The sequence below is a fragment of the Balaenoptera ricei genome, chromosome 7 (assembly GCF_028023285.1).
Source record: "Balaenoptera ricei isolate mBalRic1 chromosome 7, mBalRic1.hap2, whole genome shotgun sequence".
Lineage (NCBI taxonomy): Eukaryota > Metazoa > Chordata > Mammalia > Artiodactyla > Balaenopteridae > Balaenoptera > Balaenoptera ricei.
In genome coordinates, this window is record NC_082645.1 from 58,040,693 (window position 1) to 58,066,296 (window position 25,604).

Here is a 25,604-nt window from a genome sequence, read left to right on the forward strand (position 1 = left end):
ACCAGTGTGATTTGACGGCTTCCTATGGACACTCATGGTTGTGATCTTACATTGTGCAGTAATACACTTCTGCTAGTAAAATTGTTCCTGCTTCATGTGATGAGATGCTGAATAACATCAGCTTTTCCATCCTTTAAACAGCACCCTGTCTCCAGGTTGCCCCCACCAACCTTGCACACCTTCCCACCAGCTGCTCCGACTGGAGAGAGTAAAGCAGGGGCAGGACCTGGGCTGGGAGAGCCGACCAGGGAGGCGCAACCCTCCCACGGACGCTCTGACCCGCAAGTGCCAGCTCACACGGGAGAGAACAGAAACGCAGCAGCAGGCTTTCTGATTCCTTTCTGGGGAGACCCACAGATGAAGCTAAGCAGGGAACTAATTCTCGTTTTTTAAATTCCCCAGAATAATTTCTTATTGCGCTTAAGGCCTGAGACAAATATCAAAGCTGGAAATCACAACCAGTTTTGAGCTCCCTTTTACTCTGACTTCACACTTCGTGGACTGATACATCTCACGCACCCCACTGGAGCCCGAATCCCAGGCTGAACAAAACCCTCTCCAGCTGTGACCATGCTCGCTGCTCTCCCATCACAGTTAGATCCGAAATGGGAAACTGGCTGGGGGCCTAGGGTGTGAGGAAGGAAAAAGGCAGGGGGAAATGGATGAACTCTGAAAGGCAATTAAGGGGGCCGCCCGACCAGAGTTCAGGTAGAAACCTAGTTTTTTTTCTTTTTTTAAGATTTTTTTTGATGTGGACCATTTTTAAAGTCTTTATTGAATTTGTTACAGTATTGCTTCTGTTTTATGGTTTTTGATTTTTTGGCCTCAGCTCCCCGACCAGGGATCGAACCCGCACCCCCTGTGTTGGAAGGTGAAGTCTCAACCACTGGACCGCCAGGGGAGTCCCAGAAACCTACAGTTCACTCTCCTGAGCTCGCCCCGCCAGGCCTGTCAGGGCTGCGTGAGCTGTGGATTCCTCCTCCTCCTTCTCCCCTCCCTGAACCCTGGGCATTCCTGGTTCCCCAGCTGCCTAGCACTCAAAGCCCCAAGCTCTCTGCACAGCAAAATACAACCGATTCATGACCCGGGCTTATGAAGCACACAGAACAAGTCTGATAAAATACACATTTATTAGAAATTTTTCAGCAGCATCATTTCCATTTGCTTTCTAATCAAAGTACATGTCAAAGTAGTTTACAATAAGCACTCAAAATATGAGCAAAATATATTTTGAGAACTCAGGAAAAAAATCATCAGTAGTACATGTTTCATCCATCCACCCATCCATTCATACACTCATTCATTCGTTGTTTTTAAAATGTGCCATATTAGCACAGAGAGCCAGGAATCCTACCTACTTAGTGTGGAAACTGTGTATTCCTGCCACGGTTCCCGCTGTGGAGACTACAGCCGCTATTCAAGAGGAGGGCTAGGCTCCTCAAAATGTATGATTTTGCCAACGACCTAAAAAAGGCTCAATAAGAACGGTTTCCCTTTCTATTCATGTTCAACTGAGGAAATAAATAGTCATCATAAGGAAATTTTCACACACAGAAAACACAAACCCAGCTGAGGCTTTGCTTAACCGGTATTTGTTTTGCACCATCCTTTATGAAGACACAGATTTGCTTTCAGTTAATTCAGCTCCTGAGCTCCAGTTTCTAGGGTAGGTGACCACCTGAGATGCCAGGCAAGGGTGTCAATCACCCTATGGTCCATCAAGTGAAAGTTCATGCAATTAGATACAAACTCTTTGCAGGACACTTACACTTAATGACATGGGACGTTCTCAGACATTAAAATTAAAGTGTTGACTTGGCAGAGAGCAAGATAACACACAGGAGACAGTGTTCTGGTTAGACAACGCAAACACGCAGAAGGGTGGGACTGAATTGTTTTTCCACCTACTGCATCACTATCATTACGCTATTCATCAGGTTACATGTAATACTGAACATTAAGTGCTGATGTGTGAAAACGGACCCAGGAGTGGCCTGGATTCCCTTCCTTGATAATTCTATAGGGACTATGAGTGGTGCCTCCTCTTCTGACATGGCTAAAGGCCCCAAGTCAATTCCTTTCTTCAATGGATCATTTTCTTTTTTTTAATTAATTAATTAATTATATTTTTGGCTGCGTTGGGTCTTCGTTGCTGTGCGCGTGCTTTCTCTAGTTGTGGCGAGCAGGGGCTACTCTTCATTGCAGTGCACCGGTTTCTCATTGCGGTGGCCTCTCCCGTTGCAGAGCACGGGCTCTAGGCGCGTGGGTTCAGTAGTTGTGGCGCACGGGCTTAGTTGCTCCGCGGCATGTGGGATCTTCCCGGACCAGGGCTCGAACCCATATCCCCTGCATTGGCAGGCGGATTCTCAACCACTGTGCCACCAGGGAAGTCCCAATGGATCATTTAATGTAATGATCACCAACCAATTCAGCAGATACTCTCATTAGCAAATTTAATGATGTGATAATCTTTCCAAAATTTACAAATATACAATATATTTATAGCATAACCTTCAGATAGCTTCAGTGCAAAGATATACATATAGTACATTGTGATAATTATTTGTAAAAATATGAGATGAATAAAAAAGACACACAAGGTATTGTTTCCACAAATATTTCCAACTACAGGAGTACAGGGGAAAAAATATTTTTTCAATAAAGTACTGAACGTTAATTTTTTTCATCTGTTTGTAAAAAATATATGTGCAAAAGTGTGTTTCTAATTATTCCCTAAATAGCTGGCACAGCTATGCCTCAGAGTCTTCTCTAACGAGATTTGCGGTGTCTTTAAATGTGTCTTCTGTTGCACTGTAGGTTGGACTTGGGCCTTTTTTCCAAGAAATCTTATCAGGGGGAGAAGGTGATGGAGGTGGGGTCACAGCAGCACCAACCTTTGGTTCACTCTCCATCTAAGACCACAAAGAAACAGGAATCAGCCATTTATTCCCCCGACGAGATGGGAGACGGTTTTGTGTGAAGAAGACAAATCTTGGCCAATTTGCTCAGAATCATCTGAGTGTATGCCTGATTTAGCAAGTTAATACTAAGAAAGAATGCCTGGGCTGAGAAAAATTGTTAAAAATTACCTCGGAATAGAATGGATTTTCAAAGTTGGCATTTTGTTTCGGTTTTCGTTTGAAGATATTCCACTTTGTTGCCTAAGTGAAAAGAGGAAACAGAAAACCTTCAGTAATGGAATTTTTTGGTGGGTTTCTTCCTTCTGCTTAGGTTTTAAAATTTCTTCTTACAGAGGGAGAAAGCAATTTGGGACCTGGGACCACGTGACCTGGCCCATGCAGTAAATTGTTCAATTCTTCCTCGCCTGGGCCCTGAACAGTGACTGAAACTCTTTGGGCACTTTTCATCTAATAATTTCAAAAAAGTTCCTTGATCTGAAGTGTACAGTTTACAGAATCTGTGCCCAGAGTATCTAGAAGCTTTGACAGAGCCAGGCAAGAGATTTCTTCAGGGGCTGCCTGAAAATTTAAGCAACAAGCCAGATTGTAACTCTCATTTCCTAAAACGATGTCTTGATCCTTGGTCAACTCAAACATGTTCTGTCTCGCTTCGTCATTTCCTCCTGTAATCAATAATAATAATGGCAGCAAAAACAACTAACATTTATTGAGTGCTTACTATGTGTCGGGGACTATTCCAAGAGCTTTACAAGTTTCCGACGTAATCTTCCCAAGGACTCTGTGAGGTAGATGCTCTTTTGCAGAGGAGGAAAGGCAGTCACAGCAAACTCATTTAACTAAATTGTAGATAGAGGAGTAAGCAGGGCCTCCAGGATACGGAGGTCTCAAAACTGAAGAACCCAAAGAGAAATCACCCCAGTCTATGATGAGTGGCCCCTGTCTGGCTGAAAAGCTGCCCATGGCAGCAGTGCTGGCCACGGCCCTGCTGCCGGATGTAAGGAGACAAGAGAACAGGGGATGAGGAAACAGCCTCCTTCCACAGGGCTAAGGTAGCCCACGTGCTTTATGGATTGTCTCTTGCTCTGTGAAAGTAGGGGGTCAACATGCGAAGGAGTGGGGAGCATGTGAATACAGGAGAAGTAGAAGAGGCCATTCACCCACATTTAAGTGAGCACCTACTCGGCACGAGGGCAAGATGGAGACACTCAGGTCAGAGCCCGGCCTCTGGAAACCTACACTTCAGTAGGGAAGGCTAAAACTCATTGCTTCGGTATGGAATGGCTACGTGGAGCTGAGTAACTACTAACAAGAGAAGAGCGGGTGATTTTCATTGTCGTCTCCTTGGGAAATCCAATGCATGTTGACACGACTTTTGAAAATGACAGGACTAAGTCACAGGACTTCATGTTCTTTGAGTCCTTTGAGCAGATTTATTGATGAAAGAGAAACCTGTGAGCCCCTCTGGCATATTAAGGTCAACCTAGGGTCATCCTAACCAAAGGCTTCTACTGCTTTAAGCCTCCCCTGCTGTTCTCTCAGTTCCCAGAAGGCAAAGGTCATAGAAAAATCCCTGGATGTACCATGGAGGACAGACCTTAGAGGGTCTCAGCCTCAACTGATTAAAAAAAAAGAAGAAGAGCCAATGTACTGCAAAGATGGAGATGAGAAAGAAAAGGACTATAATTGGTAAACATTCGCTCTCACTTGAAAGACTCTCTGTGTTTCTGATGACTGATGTGCAGGTCAGAGGTTGCAGCATCTCCATCACACTTCCCTTCCTGCTCAGCTGTGAGAGAACTCTGCCTAGGGAAGATCACTAGACTGGAAATGGACTGAGAAAAGATGTTGAGAATATAAAATAGATCTGGCACTGCTGTGGAGTTGAGTCAGACTTGGGGAACCAAATATGTGACATTCAAGTATTCTGGTGTCTGTGGAAAATTAGTGTTCGAAATAAACTTTTCAATGTAGCTTAAAGAAAAAAAATTCAGTCCCTTGAAAATATGAAATATGCAAAATATGAAACTGGAAATTCCTTTCTAAGACAACATTCGTGTGTGTGTGTGTGTGTGTGTGTGTGTGAGAAGGAATTAGTAAATGGAATATGAAAAGGTGGACAAAGTGACCTTTGTTATAAGCTCTTCTCATCAGCATCAATTTAGTTCAACTTTTATTTTGACGCAAATAAGCAGAACAGGAACCAATCTGTGAGGTGCTGAAAATCCAACATGACTTTGCAGATACCAATTTTGTTTATAGATTAGGCAATTTGAGAATAGGGATTGTAAAAAGTGGTAAGGTTTCTAACTCCCCCTGGGCTTTTGTTTCTTTATATTACTTCACAGAAGTCATGGAACCTTAAAGCTGAGACATTCCAGATCCTATTGTTCTCAACTGGGAGAGCATGTTTGGGGGCCAGGGGCGGGGGAGGGAGTGATTTCTGGGATCACAATGCATTGGGTAAAACACTACTGGCACTTAGTGGACAGGGGCCAGGAATATTAAAATGTCCTGCAATGTATAGGATAGTTTTGTACCAAAAAGAACTGCCCCTCCCAATAAGCCAATAGTGCCCCCATTGAGAAACATTAAGACTCTAGTGCTCAGAGGTAAAACAGTTGCCCAGAATCAAACAGCTATATCTGAGATAGCTTCCTATGTGTCTGTTAAAACTAATGATATATTATCCATTAATATTAAGTTTTGTATCAAGTTTATTTATTGAATTTCTCTCTGTAGACAACATAGTTTACAAATTTCAAAGGGCCTGCAGACAAGATAGAGAAGCTCCATCTAGTGGTCTTTGTTTCTTTTAATCTTCTGTATTAAACACTGTGCCTGGCACATTGAGGGCAGTAATGTTCGCTGGATGGTTAGATGGAAGATGGACAGATGGATAGATGAAGAGTGTAAATTAGTGCCATCTAGTGGTGAATGTTGGTAACAAGAGTAGAGCCAAAAACAACATACATTATTAAGGGAACAAAGATATACACTGTAGAAAAATTGTATTGCACGGGAAAGGAAAAGGTCCTCTATACACATCACTGACACAGTGAGGTCTTTATTCATACTAAGTTGTTATCTCAAATTAAACGCCTCTGATTTGAAGAGGCTGGGTCCAGAAGTCTGCTGCCCTTCTTTTCTGCTTTACCTCCCATGTCACAAGGAACATCATTACCAACTCAGTGTTAGAATGTAGCTTTACTCAGTGGAAAGTTTTTCAGTTTATGATAAAATTATCTTTACTAACTGCCTATACATCTTGGGCTCTGGGAGCCTATCAGGGTCTCTCTAGTTTGCCTAGGATTAATAAACCCAGCAATTCCAAATCCCATATCATGTCGGTAGTCAGTCACTGTTACCTGAGTTTCATCAGCACTTGGGGAAGTTGGCTTTGTGTCTGGAGCTAATTCAGCAGGGTTTATGGGACTTCCATAGTTTTCGTTATACACATTTCCAGATTCAGTTACCTGTGTGCATATTGAAGGCCATTATTCAGTTTTGAAAGAATTTTTGCTATAAAGTTTCTTACCAGCTCTTTGGTTCTGTTTATCACCTTGCTCTCCCACGAACATGATCAGGCATCATTTTTATTATATGAGATGAACCCTGTGGTCCAGGAATAAACACCACTCTCGTCTCCCCAAAATCAGGAGCACCAACTACTAAGTTGTCTATCTGATGCCTTACTCTTGGGAGGCAAATACTCCCATCACTGGTCACACTCTCATGTAGTAATAGCAACTTCTACGGTGTTCTCTAGGGCCCCTTACTCCCACTGTTGACCATAGTTTTGGATAAAGGATACTCTGGTTGTATATTGGCAGCCAAATCCTAATAGAACAGTATGAATTATTTCCAACCGCATTGGTGAACTGAGAGTTTTACGTTTGGATATTTAGAATAAAATTATTAATTTCAGAGGACTGCTTAAAAGAGGTTGAATTTTTTTTTTTTAATATTTGTTTATTTATTTATTTATGGCTGTGTTGGGTCTTCGTTTCTGTGCAAGGGCTTTCTCTAGTTGTGACAAGCGGGGGCCACTCTTCATCGCGGTGCACGGGCCTCTCACTATCGCGGCCTCTCTTGTTGCGGAGCACAGGCTCCAGACGCGTAGGCTCAGTAGTTGTGGCTCACGGGCCCAGCTGCTCCGCGGCACATGGGATCTTCCCAGACCAGGGTTCGAACCCGTGTCCCCTGCATTGGCAGGCAGATTCTCAACCACTGCGCCACCAGGGAAGCCCAAAGAGGTTGAATTTTTAAAACAAGAGGCATAATGACATTAATACCCCTCTAGATATTTTCTGTAACACTCATGTGATTCCGAGGTTCCTCTTAAAGCACAAATTACCATGGATATATAATTAATAAATTACAGGGTAGAAATTCACCCCTTTTCCTATATTTTTACATTCACCACTTTATTTCTTCTCAAACTTGGGAATGTATTGGTAAACATGGCTTCGTTTTATTTCAAGGGAAAATGCCAAAAAACTATTTTATCATGTGATTAAAGTTTTGCTATCTGGATATTAAAGGATCAGGCAAAATGCTTTCAAGATTCAAATATTGCTGATCTTAAGAAATCTATTCATAAAATAAACATTTCTGTCTTACATTAAAATGTACTATACCTTGTGAGTTCAAAAGAAGTTTAGGTGTTAACAGTGAAACTGTATTTTGCCGAGGCCCTAGCTGTTTTGACAAAGGAAAGACAGGTTAACTAACAGTTGACAGGCACTGGAGTGGCGCTGGGGCTACTGATCTAGACCTAATGAAGAGTTCTGTTCCTTCATCCATACATCTATCTCATCTCCCTGTTCCTCTTAAAGATGAGTGAGTAATAGGGCCTCATCAAAGGAAATTTATGTACCTGCCTATCAACTTCGAAGACCTTTGTACTTTCCAGAAAAGTATGGCAAGGGCAAGCAGGGAGGTCACCTCAAATCACACCCTTGTGATACCAGTCAGAACCCAGAGAGTGTGCCCAGTACCCCAAACCTCTGCATAATGACCTGACGACCATCCACTCATTCAGTTCACAGATATTTACGGAGAGCCTGTATGTGTGTGTCAGGCACAGTGTTTGCCGAGCCTCTGAATATGCACTCAGACCTCTTGCTCTGACCACTCAGGATGAAAAGGCTCTTGGTCGGCACCCCCAGAATGGCTGCCAAAACCCAGGATTCTGATTGTTTTCAGGCCTTCTGTCCTTGGGTCAGTCCTGTTACTGCAGGGAGTGAAGCTGAGGAAGCGACCAGTGTGTTTCCTTCCATGGAGGGAAGGTTGGGAGGACCCTAAAGGCACATTATTCCAAAGAACAAGATCCAGCAACAGCCAATCCTGACAGCAAGGACTGTGATTTCTCACCGGGGTTGCTGTTGGCTGAGCCACTTTGACGGCAGTGTCCCTGGAGGTGTATGTCGGGTTTTCAAATATTATGGGCGGCTTCCCCAGGTCCATGGCAAAATGTTCACTCTGATGGAGGGAAGAATAAAGATCATACCGTGCTGATCTGATTCGTACACAGAGGAGGATGTGCTCCTCACACCTGGAGGTACGCTAGGTGCTACGTCAAACTGACGCAAAAAGAACTTGCCCCCCACCTCGCCAACAAAAGCCAACGGAGGCACAAGGCCTCCATGAGGCAAATCATTATGTAAAGTAACGTAAATGCACTAACTCCTCAGGGCAGGAGAACAAAAACCCTCTTCCCTTATCTGAGTTCTCTCCTTAAGGCAAATAACTCACTTGGGGATTGGCTTTGGACATAGAGAAAAGGGTGTGGGGGGTGGAAAGGGAGCAAAGAGAAGAGGGAGAGTGGGAAAGAAGACAGGAGGGATAATATTGTACTTTTAGGCAGGAACAAAAAGGAAAGACTGGGGGGGGGGGGCGGAGGCAGAATACTGGGAATGATTTCCCAACACTGATGGTAGACTTCATAGTGGATACTAGTACATTCATAAAGTATTTGGTCCTCACAGGAGGGATTATTTTACAGATGGAGACAGAGTGATCAAGCTCCATCCCTACTATTACATACTTAGCAGGTGGCAGAGTTGTGATTTGAACCAACCACTGACTCTAAAACCACTGTTTATCCCAACACTACACACTGGTGGGAAAATATATGAGACTAGGCAACATGTTATTTCCCTGCCTCTTCCTTTAAACATACAAAACGTCATCGAATAAAAACAGAATATCATGGTCCCTCTCCCCTGCTTCCCAAAAAACATAGATTGTTTAAGACTCCAATTAAACTTAAAACTGTTCATGATTTCAGTTCAACCGTGTGGTTTAGATCAGGGGTTAATTTCAATTTCATTACTAATGTTTTTAGACACATTTCTACAACAAACCTGATGTTTCCTAACTTTGTATAGTGAGGGGACATATTGTATTTCATTTTTTTCTAGGTGAATTTTATTCTTTATAAAAAGTGTTTCTTTGATAAAACAGTAAAAATGATAACCTTCAAATAGTCACTTTGAAACCAAACTCACCATCGCCATTGATCTGTCAATAGCAGACTCGGGCCCCAAACCAGATACTCCAATATCCATGTTAACATCATCCCCTGATCTGAAGGTCACCCCATTTCCATTTTCAGAGGATTTGCTAAGACTGCTTAAGCTGAAAAGAAGTAATCAGTGTCTTATTATTTTTAAAAAACAATCTTTTGCAATAGGGTTCTTTCTTTGTACCTTTTCCTAGCTCTTCCTTAAACGAAAGGCTCGATTCCCACTTCGAATTTACACATCATGTATGGGAATAAATTCCCTTAGTGACCTGGAAATGTTCAAGCACATTCCCGAATGCTTGAGATCGAGGAGAGGACCAGCTGGGCACTTGCAGAAAGAAAGCCTGGTCCCTCAAGCAGACGACGCTGTTCTCCAGTGTAACCTCAACGTACAACCCTTTAGACTCTAAAATGTGATTTGTACTCAGGCTTCAGAGAAGCAATCAATTAAGACATTGTGATTTGAAGTGACTGCTTTAAGTTCAGTATTTTTTGTTTCTGCAGAATAGGTGAACAGCCTAGGATGCTTTTTTAACTTAAAAGAAAAACTAAGTTATTTACGTGGTTACAGATCACACAGACTTCTAAAATCAATATTCCACCTAATGAAACTGACCTTGACAGCTTGGGCAGAGAAGGCAAAAGAGAGCCAGTTTTCCTATAGTGGAAAAATCCTAAAGTCGCTAAAGCTCCAATTATGATGATCAGGATGATTGTCAATAGCACGGCCGCTGCTGTCAAAGAGGGAAGAGGAAGCAAACATATGAACATGAGGAGAAGGAAAAGAGCCAGTAGTCTTAGCAATAGGGACTGGGGGCTAGAACCATTCATTCTTCAAAAACTGAGTTAAATAGAATATAGACAACACTCAATTTAGTTACCATGATGCATTCCCATGTCCCTCGTATTCTTAAAACTTACTTGTTCCGGGAGGAATGCCTTTTGAAAGCCCTATTTCACAATATTCCCCCACGTAGGTACTAGGACATCTGAAAGGAAAAGAAGAATCGTTCACAAGCTGTTGATTTCTTAGGCTCTGATTGTAATCTGACTGTGGAAAGTCACTTTTGAGGGAATACCTGTGGCATCTACAGAATCAGCCTCAACAAATAAACCTATTGGTGTCTTCTCTAATCTATGGAATTCCTCCTTGGAGAGTGGAACTGGAAACCTTCATTGTGTTCTTTCCTTTGACATGTTTTCGTTAAATATCATCTTGCTCCACGTTAAGAGCTTTCTTGATAATTCTCTGCTCTCCAAATCTTTAGCCCAGGCTCTGCTCCTCGTGAGCGCCTAGCACTGTAACAGCTCTGCTGACAGCTGCTCTCCCACAATCCAATTATAATTAGCAATCTGACGTGAGTAGGAAAATGGGGTTGTCACTTCTCTAACTCCTTGCTCCCCAAAGCGTGGCCCACAGTTCTGTGGCATCTCCCGGGAGCTTGTCAGAAATGCAGAGTCCCTGTAAATGAGATGGGCATTTTTTCCAGAGCCCCAGGTGATTCTAACACACATTATACTTTGAGAAGCACTGCCTTAGTTCTCTGTGGACTCCCCCATTGGAGGGCAAGCTGGTTATGATGTGAAAATTAGCGAACTGGCAAGGTTCTTGTACTTGTTTTTCTGGCTACTTTGAGGTCTCAAATTCCCCCCAGAAGATGTAAGACCTACAGCATTCAGACTTACTTGCATTTGGGGAGGTCATTCTCGTCAAAATAGCAGTTTCCTCCATTCATACACCTGCATGGATGGGGCATGATGACAGGACTTTCGATCGCTGCAGAAAGGGAAAGCCACGCAGGTGTTAGTCAGTCGCACTCAGCAGACCCCCCCTTACCATGCAAACCTGCTTCAGCCCAGGGCTGGAGTGGGGAGCCCATGTGATGGGGCAACTAATTAGTCTCCCTTTTAAATGTCACCTTCCCCTTAAGTCAGATGAATTTCTTTATCAATAAGGTCTTGGGGAGTAACATACATTTGGTAGGGGAAAAAAAAGGCAGTTTATAGCATTTCCCCCTCCCAAAACAGTGGTGAGATGCTAGACTCCAGAATATATACTAATAGTTAAAAAGGACATTGTGGTAAAGGAAATCTCTTAGGACATTGACATTTTCTTTTGAAGTTTTCAGAATTCTTCTCTTTGAACCCAGTTGAAATCAAGAATTCAACTTAGGCACACCCCGAAACTTCCACTAAAGGCTCCGAAGCATCAGCAATCCGTTCATCAATAAACGGACACGTAGACAGATAAATAGATGCTTAATGGACAGCTGGTTGGAGATCTCCTCATTTTTTAAGACCTTCAAAATTGCCCTTGCTAAAGATTGTAATCTTGCCAATATTTCCCCAGTAGCATTGGGATAAGAGTGGGGATAGGGGAAGGGGAGGGGGCATTTTTTACTTGCTGAGTTCATGCTCTAAACCTGCCAACTTTTCAGCCTGGTTGGGAAGTCAACAGGAGGGGCCTTGTTTAACCGCTTGCGCCCCCTGGTGGCAGAACATGGTTACGCCTCTTCATTTCCCCATCAGCTAAAGCAGGGGGAAGGGCCCAAGGATGTGAGCCATAAAATGGGCCACTAGTGAACAGCAGGATGATTTTCTAACACCCTTATCAAGCATTGGATACTAGTTAGGGACACTAACTAGTTACTCCCTATGGCTTATTAACTCCTTAATTTAAAAGAGTCACTGAAGAAAGGTCTTGCCAAGAATAGATCATCTATAGCATTTGGGACGAGAATTAAACCACTGCTTACTTACTTACTTACTTCCAGCTTCCATCTCCCAAGAGCATAAGGTACATTTTAAAACGTGGCCCTTTTTCAGTTGTCCAAACTTTGAAATGAGCACGTGGGAAAACCAGTGGACCTCCTCTAGGCCTCCCCTCCGTACTGGATAAGCGCCCCCGTCCCACCTCAGGAGCCTGGCTCTCCACCTTGAGGAGTTCCCGTTAAGACTGAATAGATTCTGGGGCGATTGGGATCCAGTATGGGGTGGAGAAAGGAGGAAGAGGCCTTACAGAAAACTCACTCTTCAAAATGTCTTTATAGGCAACACAACAGTCGATTTAGGGGCACTGGATCTAAATCTCTGCAGATTTTGGCAAATAATTCTCAGAAATCATTGGAACACAAGATCTGTTTGGCCCCTTAAGTCCCACTCAGCTCTGTTCATATTTTCCATATCTCCCATCCCTCTTTCTAGCCATCCCCACTCTATTCTGCAAGAGACCAGTAAACAGGGATTCTTCATGCTCCTGAAAAAGGTGAAGCACGGGTAAGGGAACCTACTAACGAAGGCAAAGGAGCTCTCCCAGGCCCCCATGGCTGCCCAGGCAGTGTCCCTACCTGCATCACACTCAGTGACGCTCCCTTCTATAAATTTGGAGCCTTGGGGACAGGCACAGGTGTATCCCTCAGGTCTCAGAAGGCAAAGGTGGCTGCAGACCTTTTTACAGCGGTTGGGCACTGGAAAAGCAGAAGAGAACAGTGGTTAGTTTCTGAGGAGGGAACGAATACCCCAGCCAAGGACATGCACACCCACTGAGTTGTGGCCAGGTGACATCAGAGCCCAGGCAGCATCCCAACACCTTTAAGCCGTGTGCCACCTGGCAACTCACCTTCATTTACACTACCTTCCCCTGCCACCCCACCAAAGTGGCACAGTCCCGCCCCATGCCCTCCATCCTACTTCTGTACCCCTCACATTTTCTTCTGGCGTCATTTATCTCCCCTTTTGCTCTGGCAGGTTTGGAAGGCAGGTGTCTGTCTGGTTCACTGCATGACCTCAAAAACCAATCAGCACTAAGCAATTTGAGATATTTCTAAAAGGTCAGTAAGACCCCATTTTATATCAAGACTTGTCATCACCCAAATTTGGATAGATCATAAAGTGTGGCCCAGCCAAAGCATACATTGGATGTGATTTCCACCCCTGCTCTCCACAGAGAACTTTCTTCTGGGCTTCACTTTCATTATTTGCAAGATTAGGGAATTTAGAGCTATGATTATCAGAATCACCTGGGAGCTATTCACAATGATTGATGCTCTGTCACAGAAATCCAGATTTAAATCGCTCTGGGATGGAACTCAAGTATTACCATTAAAAGCGCCTCAGGTAATTCTAGAGTCTTCTGAACACTAGCTTAGCATATATTATGATTTATCCAAGGATTAGGTCATCTCTAAATTCCTTCTCAGACTAACATTCTATAATCCTGATTCTCTGTCATGCAAAAACGTGACCATGGACGAGGCATGGCTGTAAAAAGCCTCACTCAAAACCTGGCCCATGACCATTCCTTCAGCTCTCTAGAGCACAGCTTTCAAATTTTAATGTCGTACAAATAACCTGTGGAATCAGATTCAAGAGGGCTGGGATGGGGCCTGAGAGTCTGCGCTTCCAACCAGCCCCCGTATTGCACCAATGCTCCTGGTCCATGGCCCACACTTTGAGTAGAGCAGGGATTCTCACAATGTTGTTCCTGACCCAGCAACATCAGCATCCCCTGGGAACTTGTCAGAAATGCAAATTCTTAGGCCACCTCAGGCATATTAAGTCAGAAACCCCTCAGGTGGGACCCAGCAAGGCGTGTTCAACAGCTCTCTAGACGTTTCTGACACGTGCTAAAATTGGAGAGCGATTGGTCCAGAGTAAATGCTAATCTGGCACAGCTGGGCTGAGTCTCTGGCCTACTCATCAATCAACACTTTGCAAAGGAGGCTCAGAGTATCAGCTGGCTGAGATGCTTTTCAGGGAAAGTCTCCAGATTTTCCTCTGCCTGACTCCTGGGCCGTCCTCTGTACAGGGGCTGGAGGGGGCTCCGCAGGTATACTGGGCTCTCCCCTCCTGCCCTTGAAACTGCCAAACATAAGAGCTGCAGGAGCATTTAGGACACAAGAGCTATTGTATCAGTGGGATCTGGAATGTTCTGGAGAAGGTCTGGAGAAGGGTAATCACTACCAGCAACACAAGGGGGCTAATCCCTAGAAAAGGCATTAGCCGCCAGTGTAATCTCCTGGGAGCCTCCGTTCTGCACTTCAATTTGTCAAGACTGATTCAGGCTCTCAGAGTATCAGAGAACTCAGGGGGACCTCAGGCTCCACATCTGTTTCACATGCAGGGATCAGAAGGGAGGTGACTTGTCAAAGGCCACACAGCCACAGAATGCAATCTGGAATTGGGTACACTGATAGCTGGACCAGAACAGAAAGGTGCTGAGCTTTGGGGTGAATGGCATTGAGTTTAAAAACCATTTCTGGGTTTAAAGCTTATCTGCTGGTTGTGTGACTTGGGTGCACCAGTTACTAAATCTTTCCTATTGTCAGTTTCCTTATTTGTGAGATGAGAATTAAACCTCTTTATAAGTTTGGGAGAAGATTAATTGAAGGAGCAGATGTCTGGGTTAATCCTGAAGACAGAATCTGACATATAGAACTTAATAAAAGTCTATTTCCTCTCCTCACTTCAAAAATGTCCTTTCCCCACTATACATTATTGATACTCTATAAAATAGACAACTGGTGGGAACATACTGTATAGCACAGGGAACTCTACCTAATACACTGTGGTAACCTAAATGGGAAGGAAGTCCAAAAGGGAGGGGATATCTGTATGAGGATGGCTGATTCATTTTGTTGTGCAGTGGAAGCTAACACAACATTGTAAAGCAACCATACTCCAATAAAAATTAATTTTAAAAAAGGAAGATATTTCCAAAAAAAAGATTTGATAGAATATTTTGATATATAATTACCTATATCTGAAATAAAAATCATTAAAGACATCAGTGAATAAAAATGTGCCCACGGGAAAAAAAAAATGTCCTTTCCCTTTCACGTTACTCCACACAATGATGAAGGATGAATTAGAACACAGGTAACCTGAGGAAGCAGGACCCAGAACTCAGAAAATGAGAAAGAAGGGAGGATGCAGAAACGCATCCTTTAAGCTTTAAGCTAAGGCTCGCATAACTCAGGATGACTTGACTAGCCTGGCCTTGCCATTCCTAGAGTGGGTAAGACTTCCGATGTCCACGAAGCCTATTACGTGACTTGTCAACCCAACTCACACTTAGCAGGGGGTCTGACACCTACTGGATTCTGTGGCCTAAGAGTACAACCCCACAACTCCAAGCAGCAACAAGGACTGAAGTATTTTTACTCCATATCTGCTGGTGGTGTGCATCATTTCATTCGACCTCCAATTTTATCTTCTTTGGTCAAAACGGTTAAAATACACACAGACACAGACACAGACACAGACACACACACACACACACACACGTTTCAGGCACAGGGAGATCAGCCTATTATTATCCACCACCATTTTCCAAAAAAACTACAGCCATTAATTTGAAATAAGGTTGGTGACTACCTGACTGATTATATCTCCATTGATGGAAGATTCGAACTTGCGTGAGCCAAGGGTTCACTACCAGCAATTTCTCTTTCTCGTCTCGCCCGAATTTATCTTGGATCCATACTTCTCCCTTATCCTTAGATGTCCAGTATAACTGGCTCTCGAAGATGTCCAGACTATAAGGGGTCATTGCTGTTCACCCACAGGGGAAAAGCAAAACAAAACAAGGTTACTGAAAAGAAGATACCTGAGCCCCACTTCTATGTCAGAAGTCAAACTGCTTGGATCAATCTCTTAGGCAACGCCTTAAAATTCCAGCAACATTCAGGCAGACTCTCTGTACACACGACCATGAAAGTGTGCTGCACCAGGAGATCAAGATGACAGAAATTAAAACAGATCAATGCCTACTGACTGACACCAATTATAGGGGACTCGCTCACTTTCAAGTTGCTGATTTTATTTTATTTTTAGAAAACAATCTGTATGGCAGAGATCTTTTTTTTCTGTGAACATAAGACACCACTTATCAGAAAAACCTGTTACATGCTGGATTGTTGCAGTTCTGTAGAGTCTAGATAAGAAAACAAAATGCTTCTCTCCTAGATGTTTCCAGTTGTGCATAAAAAGCAATCTAGCACATTAAAAACTAATGTACCTAGAAGTGGTTAGACACGGATTACCATTGGAACACATGATGGTCATCTCAGAGCAACCTAACAAGAAACGGTTATTTCAACATCTGCTGCTGACAGCAGGTTTTTTTAATTCTACAAAAAGGACAAAAAGGACTTAATAATTGCTAATAGATTCATTTGCATTTAAATCAGCAGCTGGGAGCTGGGCAGAGTGCTATCTAAGAAACTATAAAAAGCATCTCCTAAGATTAGGGTTCCTCCTTACGAAAATGGGCAAAGAGACTGGAAGTACATTAATTATTTAATATATGAAATTCTAAGTGAAATTTCTAACCTGCAATTGCAACAATTCTCCTATCGGTCCCATCATATTTGATGGTTTCAATAACGTCCTCCTTGAGGTCACTCCAGTAGATCCGGTCACCATTCACATAATCTATACAAAGGCCGGTTGGCCAACCGAGGTCCTCCTGAACCAGGACTTTCCGACGCTGCCCATCCATCCAAGCAGACTCGATTTTAGGTTCTTTGCCCCAGTCAGTCCAGTACATAAACCTGTAACAGAAGGTTTCCTCATGGCAGCATTTCATCTAGTGGAGAAATCAACTGGTTTTCAAAGAGGCTTGGGTCCTAAATGATGCTATTTTTATACTTTACACAAGACAGGGAGAGAAAGGGGGGAGCCTGTGCATCTGTGATCTATCCTTCCTGAGAACTGCACTTTCCCAATAGAAACTGGCCAGCCCTGTCCAAAGATATATATCCAGACCTTTAAAAATATATAATCACGAAAGCTGTTCATTCTTCAAAAAATATTTCTTGAATGCCCGCTGTGTGAGAAGCCACTATCCTGTGTTTGGAACGTATCAGAGAACAAAACAGATTCCTTCCCTCATGGAGCTTACATTCTAACTCTTTGAAAAGGTATTACTTTGCATACAATTAATACTTAATTGTAGAAGAACTGAGTAGACCAGGGACTGTACCCTTTAAACACCTAGAAAGGATCAGGCAGGCAAGATAAATGGGTGGAACAGGGCAGTTATGAATGTAGAGTGATGGGCAAACACCGCATCAAGCAAAGCCCTGTCTAAGAGTTCTAGGCAATACCACATCAAGGAAAGCATACCTACCTAACTTTACCAGTTCTTCTGATTTTTCAAGCCAAAAATACAAATATTTATTTTTAATTTAAATGTTATCTACTAAGTTTACAAAAAAAAAAGCAAAAAACTTGAAGCTCTGTGAAGTTCAAGTCCAATAAGTGTATGGGCCATATTTAGCCCATCAGCCACCACTTTGCAATGTCTAGTCTAAACCAATCATCAGGTGTTGCTCAGTCCTTAAATTCTGTTGAGAAATGTGTGGGTTTTAGACAAACTGGGCTGTGGAAAAAGTGTGGCCAAAGGCCTTCCCCTGACACAGTGTCCATCTTCTGAAGCCTGTTTTGTCCTAAGTGATCTTTAGGGCATATTATAATTCTTGAAAATAGTCATAGGTGCCACTCAAAAAAGTCCAAGGACAATTTCAGTACAATTAGGAAAAAATAATTAGGAAAAAATAATTGAAGATATAATTTTTCTGAGAATCCAGTGGAAAATATCTAGAACATTAAGGACTCCTTCAAGGACTTACCCTAGTTTGGGATTCACAACTATTGCAGCTGGTTGGTCCAGTTGAGCGGAAATCAGCCACTTTCTGTACCTTCCATCAAGTTCAGCCACCTCGATCCGTTGACTCCTGGCATCTGACCAGTAAATATGCCTGAATTTAGAGAGACAAAGTTAAACAATTGAAAAGTCTAGACTGGAATTCTGGGGAAGAGGTGTGAAGATGAGAGCATTTAGTCTGGAAGTTCTGGCCAACAAGACAGCTACTCAGACACCAGTGATGAGAGCACAGCCTCCCTCTCTCAGGAATGCCCCAATCTCTTCAGCCAAGGGGACAACTGTAGAAAGTTACAAGTGATGGGGTGTCGGATGAAGGGGATATTCAGCCAAAGCAGCTGTATCAGCCAAGATTGGTAATGATGATGAACCTCACATCTGGCATTATTATGAGACAATTGCTTCTAGGAGTTGTGAGGCACTGTTGGCCTTTCATTCTGACTGCCTGTGAGTTGGCTTCCTCCTCAGCCAAGAGTCAATTGGAATCACTAGGAATCTGGCATCAGCTCCAAGGATGAGTGGAAATAGCCATTCAAAATAACAAACTCAGAAAAGCCATCCTGCCCTTATTCCATCCCTAAGGCTTCAGGTCTCAGTCTCTTAAAAGCAGAAAGAGTTCCAGTAGTTGCTTAAATTTACTCATTCATTAAGGCTGAGAAAGAGGTAAAACTTCAAACAAGAAGACAGATCTTGGGACTTCTCTGGTGGTGCAGTGGTTAAGAATCCGCCTGCCAATGCAGGGGACATGGGTTCGAGCCCTGGTCTGGGAAGATCCCACATGCCACGGAGCAACTAAGCCCGTGTGCCACAACTACTGAGCCTGTGCTCTAGAGTCCGCGAGCCACAACTACTGAAGCCCGTGAGCCACAACTACTGAAGCCCACACGCCTACAGCCCCTGTTCCGCAACAAGAGAAGCGACTGCAATGAGAAGCCCGTGCACTGCCAACGAAGAGTAGCCCCCGCTCGCTGCAACTAGAGAAAGCCCGCTCCCAGCAACAAAGAGCCAACACAGCCATAAATTAATTAATTAATTAATTAATTTAAAAAGAAAAAGAAGACAGATCTGCCATTGCCTGGTTGGTTTGAAGAAGGAAGTGCTAAAGTCTAGAGTTTCCAGTTCATGATTCTCTGAGGTCTTGTTTCCTGACAGAAGTTGCTGAAATGAGTCTCCTGTTATGCTGCAGGCACAGTGGGACCTACCTAACTTCTGTAGAGATGCTCAAGTCTTCCAAGAGCACCAGACAAGTGAGTGAAAAGGTGAAAATTAATTAATAGTACAAAGGATTCTCTGTTCTCCCAGAGTGCAGCAAACATTTTCCTTTATTAGTTCATTTCAAGGACATAAGAGGTTCTACAAATGGTTGAATTCTGATTGTAATGTAATCACTTTCCCACAAACGTCATTCCAACCCAAGGCTCTTCCTTGAAGAAGGAGCTTATTAATTCTTCCACATCAGTTTGCCTCTCATGCATGTATCTGATGACAAATCTACTCAAGGTTCTTATTTAGGTATCATCCAAAATGTCTGGCTCTGGTCCCTGAAGTTCTAGAAGGTGTAGAAGAGCAGATTGAAGCTAACAGCTCTATTAACTCAAACCCAAAGATTAAACAGGGAAGTCAAATTTCCAATCTGTTTAGACAACATAGCCTCCCAAAAACACAACATGTGGATTGTTCCTCCTCAAAATAATACCATAAAGGAACATGTTTCATCTCAACTGCTTTGCTGGTAGAATGTAAGGCTGTCCCATTTCTTCACAAAATGAACAGCGCTGCCATACTGAAAGTTCACTTTGGAATCCAGAACTCTGTTGGCAAGAATGCTCTCCTAGATAAAATATAAAATCTTGACCTTGGGGCTTTCCCAAAATTTTCATGGCACACATAGAATATAGGAAGTGATGATGTTTATATGACACAATGGGGAAGCAGAGGTAGTTGCTGAGGCTACAGGAAGCCCAGGCATCACCCAGCTGCCCCTGAGGCTGAGTGTGCCCATAATCGGGGCCAGTTTAACTCATGCGCCATGGTGAGCAGAGGGGAGCTCTGGCCAGGAAAATAGAATAGGCAAGAGGAGAATGAAGCTAAACTTACCTTCCAACCCAGTCCACTGCTAATCCATCTGGCTGCACTATATATTTCAGATCCAGGTTAACTTCCTTCACGGGATTATTGTTGCCAGATTCAAAGTTGGGGATGTAGGCACGTTTGATAGCACCAAAATTAGAGCCGTGCCCTAGCACAGTGTAATATACAACACCTGCGGAGGCAAGACACACAGGTCAGTTTCCTGTTAGGAACACCAGGTAAGGGAGGAACTGGGTCTAATCAGGTGAAGTACTGTTCATTCATTGACACCTCTACCTCTTCGGTGTTCCTATAATACTAATAATTCAATTCAACCAGTATGATCAAACCTCAAAATCTATCATACTTGAGCTATTAGCTACAAATGCTTCCATTGATAACTTATTGATACTTAGTCCTCTCTATTTGAAGGTAATCCATTAAAATATATTTCAGCCTATTTACCCCCATTAGGATCACGTTCTAGTTTCCAAAACAGAACATATAGATAAACCAGGGGCAAATTGTTAAGAGTTTGAGTGCATACTAGCAATAAAGGAGCTGTGTAGATGAGAAGTCTTATTTTATGTATAGACTAAAGGATATTGGACAGCAGGCATTTTAAAAAGCATAGGAAGAAGGAGACGCAAGAGGGAGGGGATATGGGGATATATGTATACATATAGCTGATTCACTTTGCTATACAGCAGAAACTAACACAACATTGTAAAGCAATTATACTCCAATAAAGATGTTTAAAAAAAAAAAGCATAGGAAGACTATGACTTTCAAGGCACATACTTTCCTAGGTATGAACCATTCTTTTTTTTATTTTTTAAGATTTTTTTGATGTGGGCCATTTTAAAGTCTTTACTGAATTTATTATGATACTGCTTCTGTTTTATGTTTTGGTTTTTTGGCCGCGAGGCATGTGGGATCTTAGCTCCCTGACCAGGGATCAAACCCACACCCCCTCCACTGGAAAGCGAAGTCTTAACCACTGGACCGCCAGGGAAGTCCCTGAACCATTCTTGAAAAGTTCACTGTATTGTATAATGAAATGTGAAAACACAACAGCAATAAATCTTACATAGTTTGTTTGCAAAGCATTTTCATATCTGTCATCTCACTTGGTTTTCAAAACAACTCTCAGAGGGAGGCAAGCCGAACAAGATTACTGCTTTTATTTTACAGATAAGAAATGGAGATCCAGAGAACTGTTACAATTATTTAAGGTCATAAAGCTAGTAGATGAGGGAGACAGGCATAGAGCACAAGTTCTCCTGCCCCACTACCATCTCCCACACGCCATACAGAGCCATGAGAGACTCCACAGTAAACATCACTCATTTTTCCTTCATTGAGCACCCACCACACACACTGTACTAGATGCTGGGTCAGATGCCAGGCATGTAGAGATGAATTCGATTCAATCTCTGTCTCCAAAGAGCACACAGTTAAGACGTAGGGAGAGAAATACAAGGACAATTAGCTATAACTCAACATAACATGTGCTTTAGTAGAAGCGTGTATAAAATGCTACAGGCTCACAGAACTGTGCCAGGAGGGATTATCAAAGACATCAGAGGGGAGGTGACTTTGAACTGGGTCTTTGAGTAGAAATTTTCCAAGCGTACAACGGTGGGGAAGAACGGTCTCAGCAAGGGCAAAGACAAGGAGATGGTAAACCAAGGGACATGAGGTGATCCTGAAAGGACAGTCCCCAGAAATGGGAGAAGGTTCAGCGAGAAGGTGGGAAACACTGGCTGGGACGCACGGCCACAGCTACATTGTCTGGAGCACGCTGGGCGGGAGGAGCATCCCCTTCCACTCAGGCAACAACATTCACTCATTAGAAATAAATTCCCCAAAGTGCAACGCTTTATAATTCAATGTATTCAACTGCTATCGATGACCGAGGCCACAGTTCATACTCACTGAGGCCTGTGCCCTCTGGATCCCAATCGTAATCCATAGCCTGAATGCGTTCCTGGTCTTCAAGGTACTCTGAGAACTTCTCAGATGAGAGATTGTATTTTCGAATTCGCACGTTTTCGGGCAGTAGCAGCAAAGGAGGGTTACCTGTAAACAAATGAAGGGCTGATTAATCTGTTTGAATGCTACCTGAACTTTTGTTTATAACAGTAGGATATAAAACAGCAGATATCCTCCCTGCCCTTAAAAAACAAAACAAAAACGAATTTTTCTAAAAATTGATCTCTGTTAGTGAATAGAGCAGACCATCAACTGGGTTGCAAAATCTGTGACTGTCGACATCCTTGTCTCCATTTCAGGTAGAAAGCTAACATTTCTCTTAGGGATATTATCAGTTCTTTATCTTTGGGCAACAGTTTAAAGCTAAGCCAAGACTGAGACCCCTAGATAGCTACTTCTTTTTCACTGATTTGTTTTTCACTGACAGTAAAACAGACAAGATTGTAGACATTCAATCTCACAGAAGAAATACAATACGTAGAGTCATACTAAAAGTTTACCCGGAAGTCCTCATTTCCCATTCTTTACTGACAGATTTTAATGATTCTTTTAGCAGGCAATCAGCTCTGTGACCCAATTTAGCTTCTAGCTAATGACAAAAAACAGCTTGTTCTTGGTTTAAAAAAAATTTTTTTTTACTTAAAGCAGCTATGTAAATGGTGACTCATTCCAAGATGCATTGCCTAGAGTTTTTAAAATTTAATTTACTTGCATAATGTCAATCAAATCTAACTTAAGTAACTTTTAAAAGTTCATTTTATATATTTCCTTTATCTTGACATAATGTTTTATATAAATATTCTAATTTATTTCAGTCATCTCGTTAAGAGTTAAACATTTTCTAATTTGCCGCTTAATTACCACACCAACTGTTCAAATGCCTTTAGCCTAGTTTTCCTTCAGTGTCAAAAATGCTTGGAGGGTAAAATATTTAAGTATGCTAGTCAAATGTATGCTTTAAAAGCCCAATTTGTATGAAGAAGTTGAACAGCCATTTTACCCTTCATCTGCAAAATAAAAATGCTATTTTCTTATCAAGTCCTTAAACTCATTTACAAACTTTAAATTCAAATCTATAAGATCATAAAGACCCCTTAACTGAGATATGCTGATTTAGATCAGACCTCTGGAAATCTGGACTATGATACTTCTGACTTTTATTGTCATTTCTATCTAGTATTTATTACTGCTTTCACTCAGGCCTGATTCTCAAATATTGGCATCAACCTAAAATGTAGAGCTAATGATTGAAGTCGCAAATAAGCCAGATGCTTTCTGTCTGTGATCAGTAGTCCATGAACAATAAAGAAACATTTCTCAACAGAATGTTCCTGATTTGCCCCAACTGACTGTGACCCATTGAATGCAATGTTTTTTGTGACCTGCTTTGGATTACTGGGCCTCAAACCTTGACCTCAGAGGACTGGGAGATTTTGGTGACCACCATCCTACAGGGAAGCATTTGTTGTTTGAATTCTCTAGAGAGTGACATTTTGTCCACTTTTTGAAGTTTGTATCCAGGTGGACCAGAGGCTAAATCCAGAATAATACGTAACCCCTGACTCTTGTTTGAACTCCTATGTATTTGTTAGGGGGTTGTAGTTAGTGTTTTAATTTGGCAGGGGAGGAGAGAGGAGAAGAGGGTGGATGGGTGTTGGAAGAGAAGTAGCTGGTGAATTTACAAAATAAGACTCTAAAGTTTATTTCCTGGTGTATTGTACTCATGAGCGTTGCTGAGTACATCAGTTAATCCCCAGGTCAACCATCCTACCGTCAGCTGCACACCGTCCTCCGTGGCGGTCACTCACGGACCTGAACCCTTCAGCGCAGGAACACTCATAACTTCCTTTGGTGTTAAGGCAGTTCTGGGGACAAACCCCAAATTGCTCACATTCGTTGATGTCTGTAGGCAAAATAAAACCAAGTGGGCAACATCTGCTCCCATCCATTCCTTAGAGACCCTGCTTCTGTTTAAATCCATATTCACAAGCAATAAGGATGAGAAGAGTGCAGATGAACATAAGCAATGATGCCAATGTTTGTGGAACACTGACCAAGTTTCAGACACTGTTTCACGTGCTTTTCATGTTTTTTCTTCATTTAATCTTCCAACAAGACTCTCTGAGGTAGGGACTATTATTGAACCCAAAGTCCCAAAAACCAGATTTAAACGGAAGCAGTCCGACTCTGTACAACAGCAGAACAAGATTTTCCCTTTGGGGAAGCAGCTGTTGTGCTGTCGATGTTTGGTACCACTTCCCTCCTGCTAATTGGCTTCAGAAAGGGAAGTCATTGATTGGTTTTTTCAACTGAGTTCTTAAGCTTCAGCCCTTAAAAGAACTATTCTAATCATCTGAGTATGGCACATCATGAGATAGGAACAGTAAATTCAAATGATCAAATACACCTAAAATCATACTTGATATTTACCATTCTTGATAAGCTCCCTTAGGACTCCACACCTGGGAACTCATTTCCATCTGACGTAAGGAGGTATGTAATAAATACGTGTTGTTTGAAGAAAGTAAGGCTTGTGTTGTATAGCTGATTCACTTTGTTATACAGCAGAAACTAACACAACATTGTAAAGCAATTTTACTCCAATAAAGATGTTAAAAAAAAAAAAGAAAAAAAAAGAAAATTTGATCTCAGACACTAGTACAGTAAGTAGCCATCATCACTCAGGTCTTCATTAATCATCTCAATTTCACAGACATTACTGAAGATGAGCTATGGCCCAATGCTCTGCAAGGCACCAGTAAGATAGCCTGGGGAAAAAGCAACTGGCATCCTTGAGTCATGGTCCTAGCTCATGAGCTAGGACCATGAGCTCAGCCCCATGAAGGGAATTAAACCATGTTTAGTAAAAGGGAATGAATGGAGAATCTAAAAAGTACAAGGTTCTCCCTAATAGGAATTGGAGGAAATATACTCTACCTTCACAGGAGTTTCTGTCGAAACTATTGGCTTCGAACCCAGGTCTACAGGAGCAGATGAATCCTCCTTCACTTAATTGGGTACAGTTGTGTTCACATAGATTTTCAGCACATGACCTTTCTTTTCCTGTATCTGAAAAACAAAATCCCAGCATCACAAATGAACAGTACAAAGCACATCAGCCACAAATGAAGAGTCAAGTGGTATATCAGAAGAACACCTACAGATAGCCAATTATAGAACATCTTGAGATGACCCCTTTCCATAAGCTTTGCAGAGCGTCAGAGACCTCTGTACAGGGCTATCTGGTAATGGCTTGAATACCATTTGTACAAATACATGTAATGTTAGATCCTTGAGGCAATTTTCCGATTATACTCAGCCCTGCCAGGCTCACCCTCAGAGCATCCGGTTCTGGACAGAATCACAGGCAGGGACTCTCTACAACTGTAACCACCTGCTCCGCTATCTTAATATTATATAATCATGT

At 42.4% G+C, this 25,604-nt stretch overlaps 1 protein-coding gene across 1 annotated transcript in view; it reads right to left on the bottom strand.

Annotated features, from left to right (window-relative positions):
- Positions 1-1,111: 1,111 nt before the first annotated feature.
- Positions 1,112-25,604, bottom strand: part of LRP2 (LDL receptor related protein 2) — a 198,216-nt gene continuing 173,723 nt past the window's right edge. Inside the window, exons 64-79 of the mRNA XM_059928047.1 lie at positions 25,115-25,246; positions 23,949-24,080; positions 22,121-22,264; positions 20,210-20,375; positions 18,081-18,209; positions 16,780-17,000; positions 15,823-15,999; positions 12,795-12,914; positions 11,134-11,224; positions 10,369-10,436; positions 10,064-10,181; positions 9,431-9,560; positions 8,295-8,402; positions 6,287-6,394; positions 3,090-3,161; positions 1,112-2,912 (exon numbers count right to left, since the gene is read on the bottom strand). Of these exons, the coding sequence (XP_059784030.1) occupies positions 2,751-2,912; positions 3,090-3,161; positions 6,287-6,394; positions 8,295-8,402; positions 9,431-9,560; positions 10,064-10,181; positions 10,369-10,436; positions 11,134-11,224; positions 12,795-12,914; positions 15,823-15,999; positions 16,780-17,000; positions 18,081-18,209; positions 20,210-20,375; positions 22,121-22,264; positions 23,949-24,080; positions 25,115-25,246 (2,078 nt within the window). The 3' untranslated portion in view covers positions 1,112-2,750. The remainder of the gene's footprint in view (positions 2,913-3,089; positions 3,162-6,286; positions 6,395-8,294; positions 8,403-9,430; positions 9,561-10,063; positions 10,182-10,368; positions 10,437-11,133; positions 11,225-12,794; positions 12,915-15,822; positions 16,000-16,779; positions 17,001-18,080; positions 18,210-20,209; positions 20,376-22,120; positions 22,265-23,948; positions 24,081-25,114; positions 25,247-25,604) is intronic.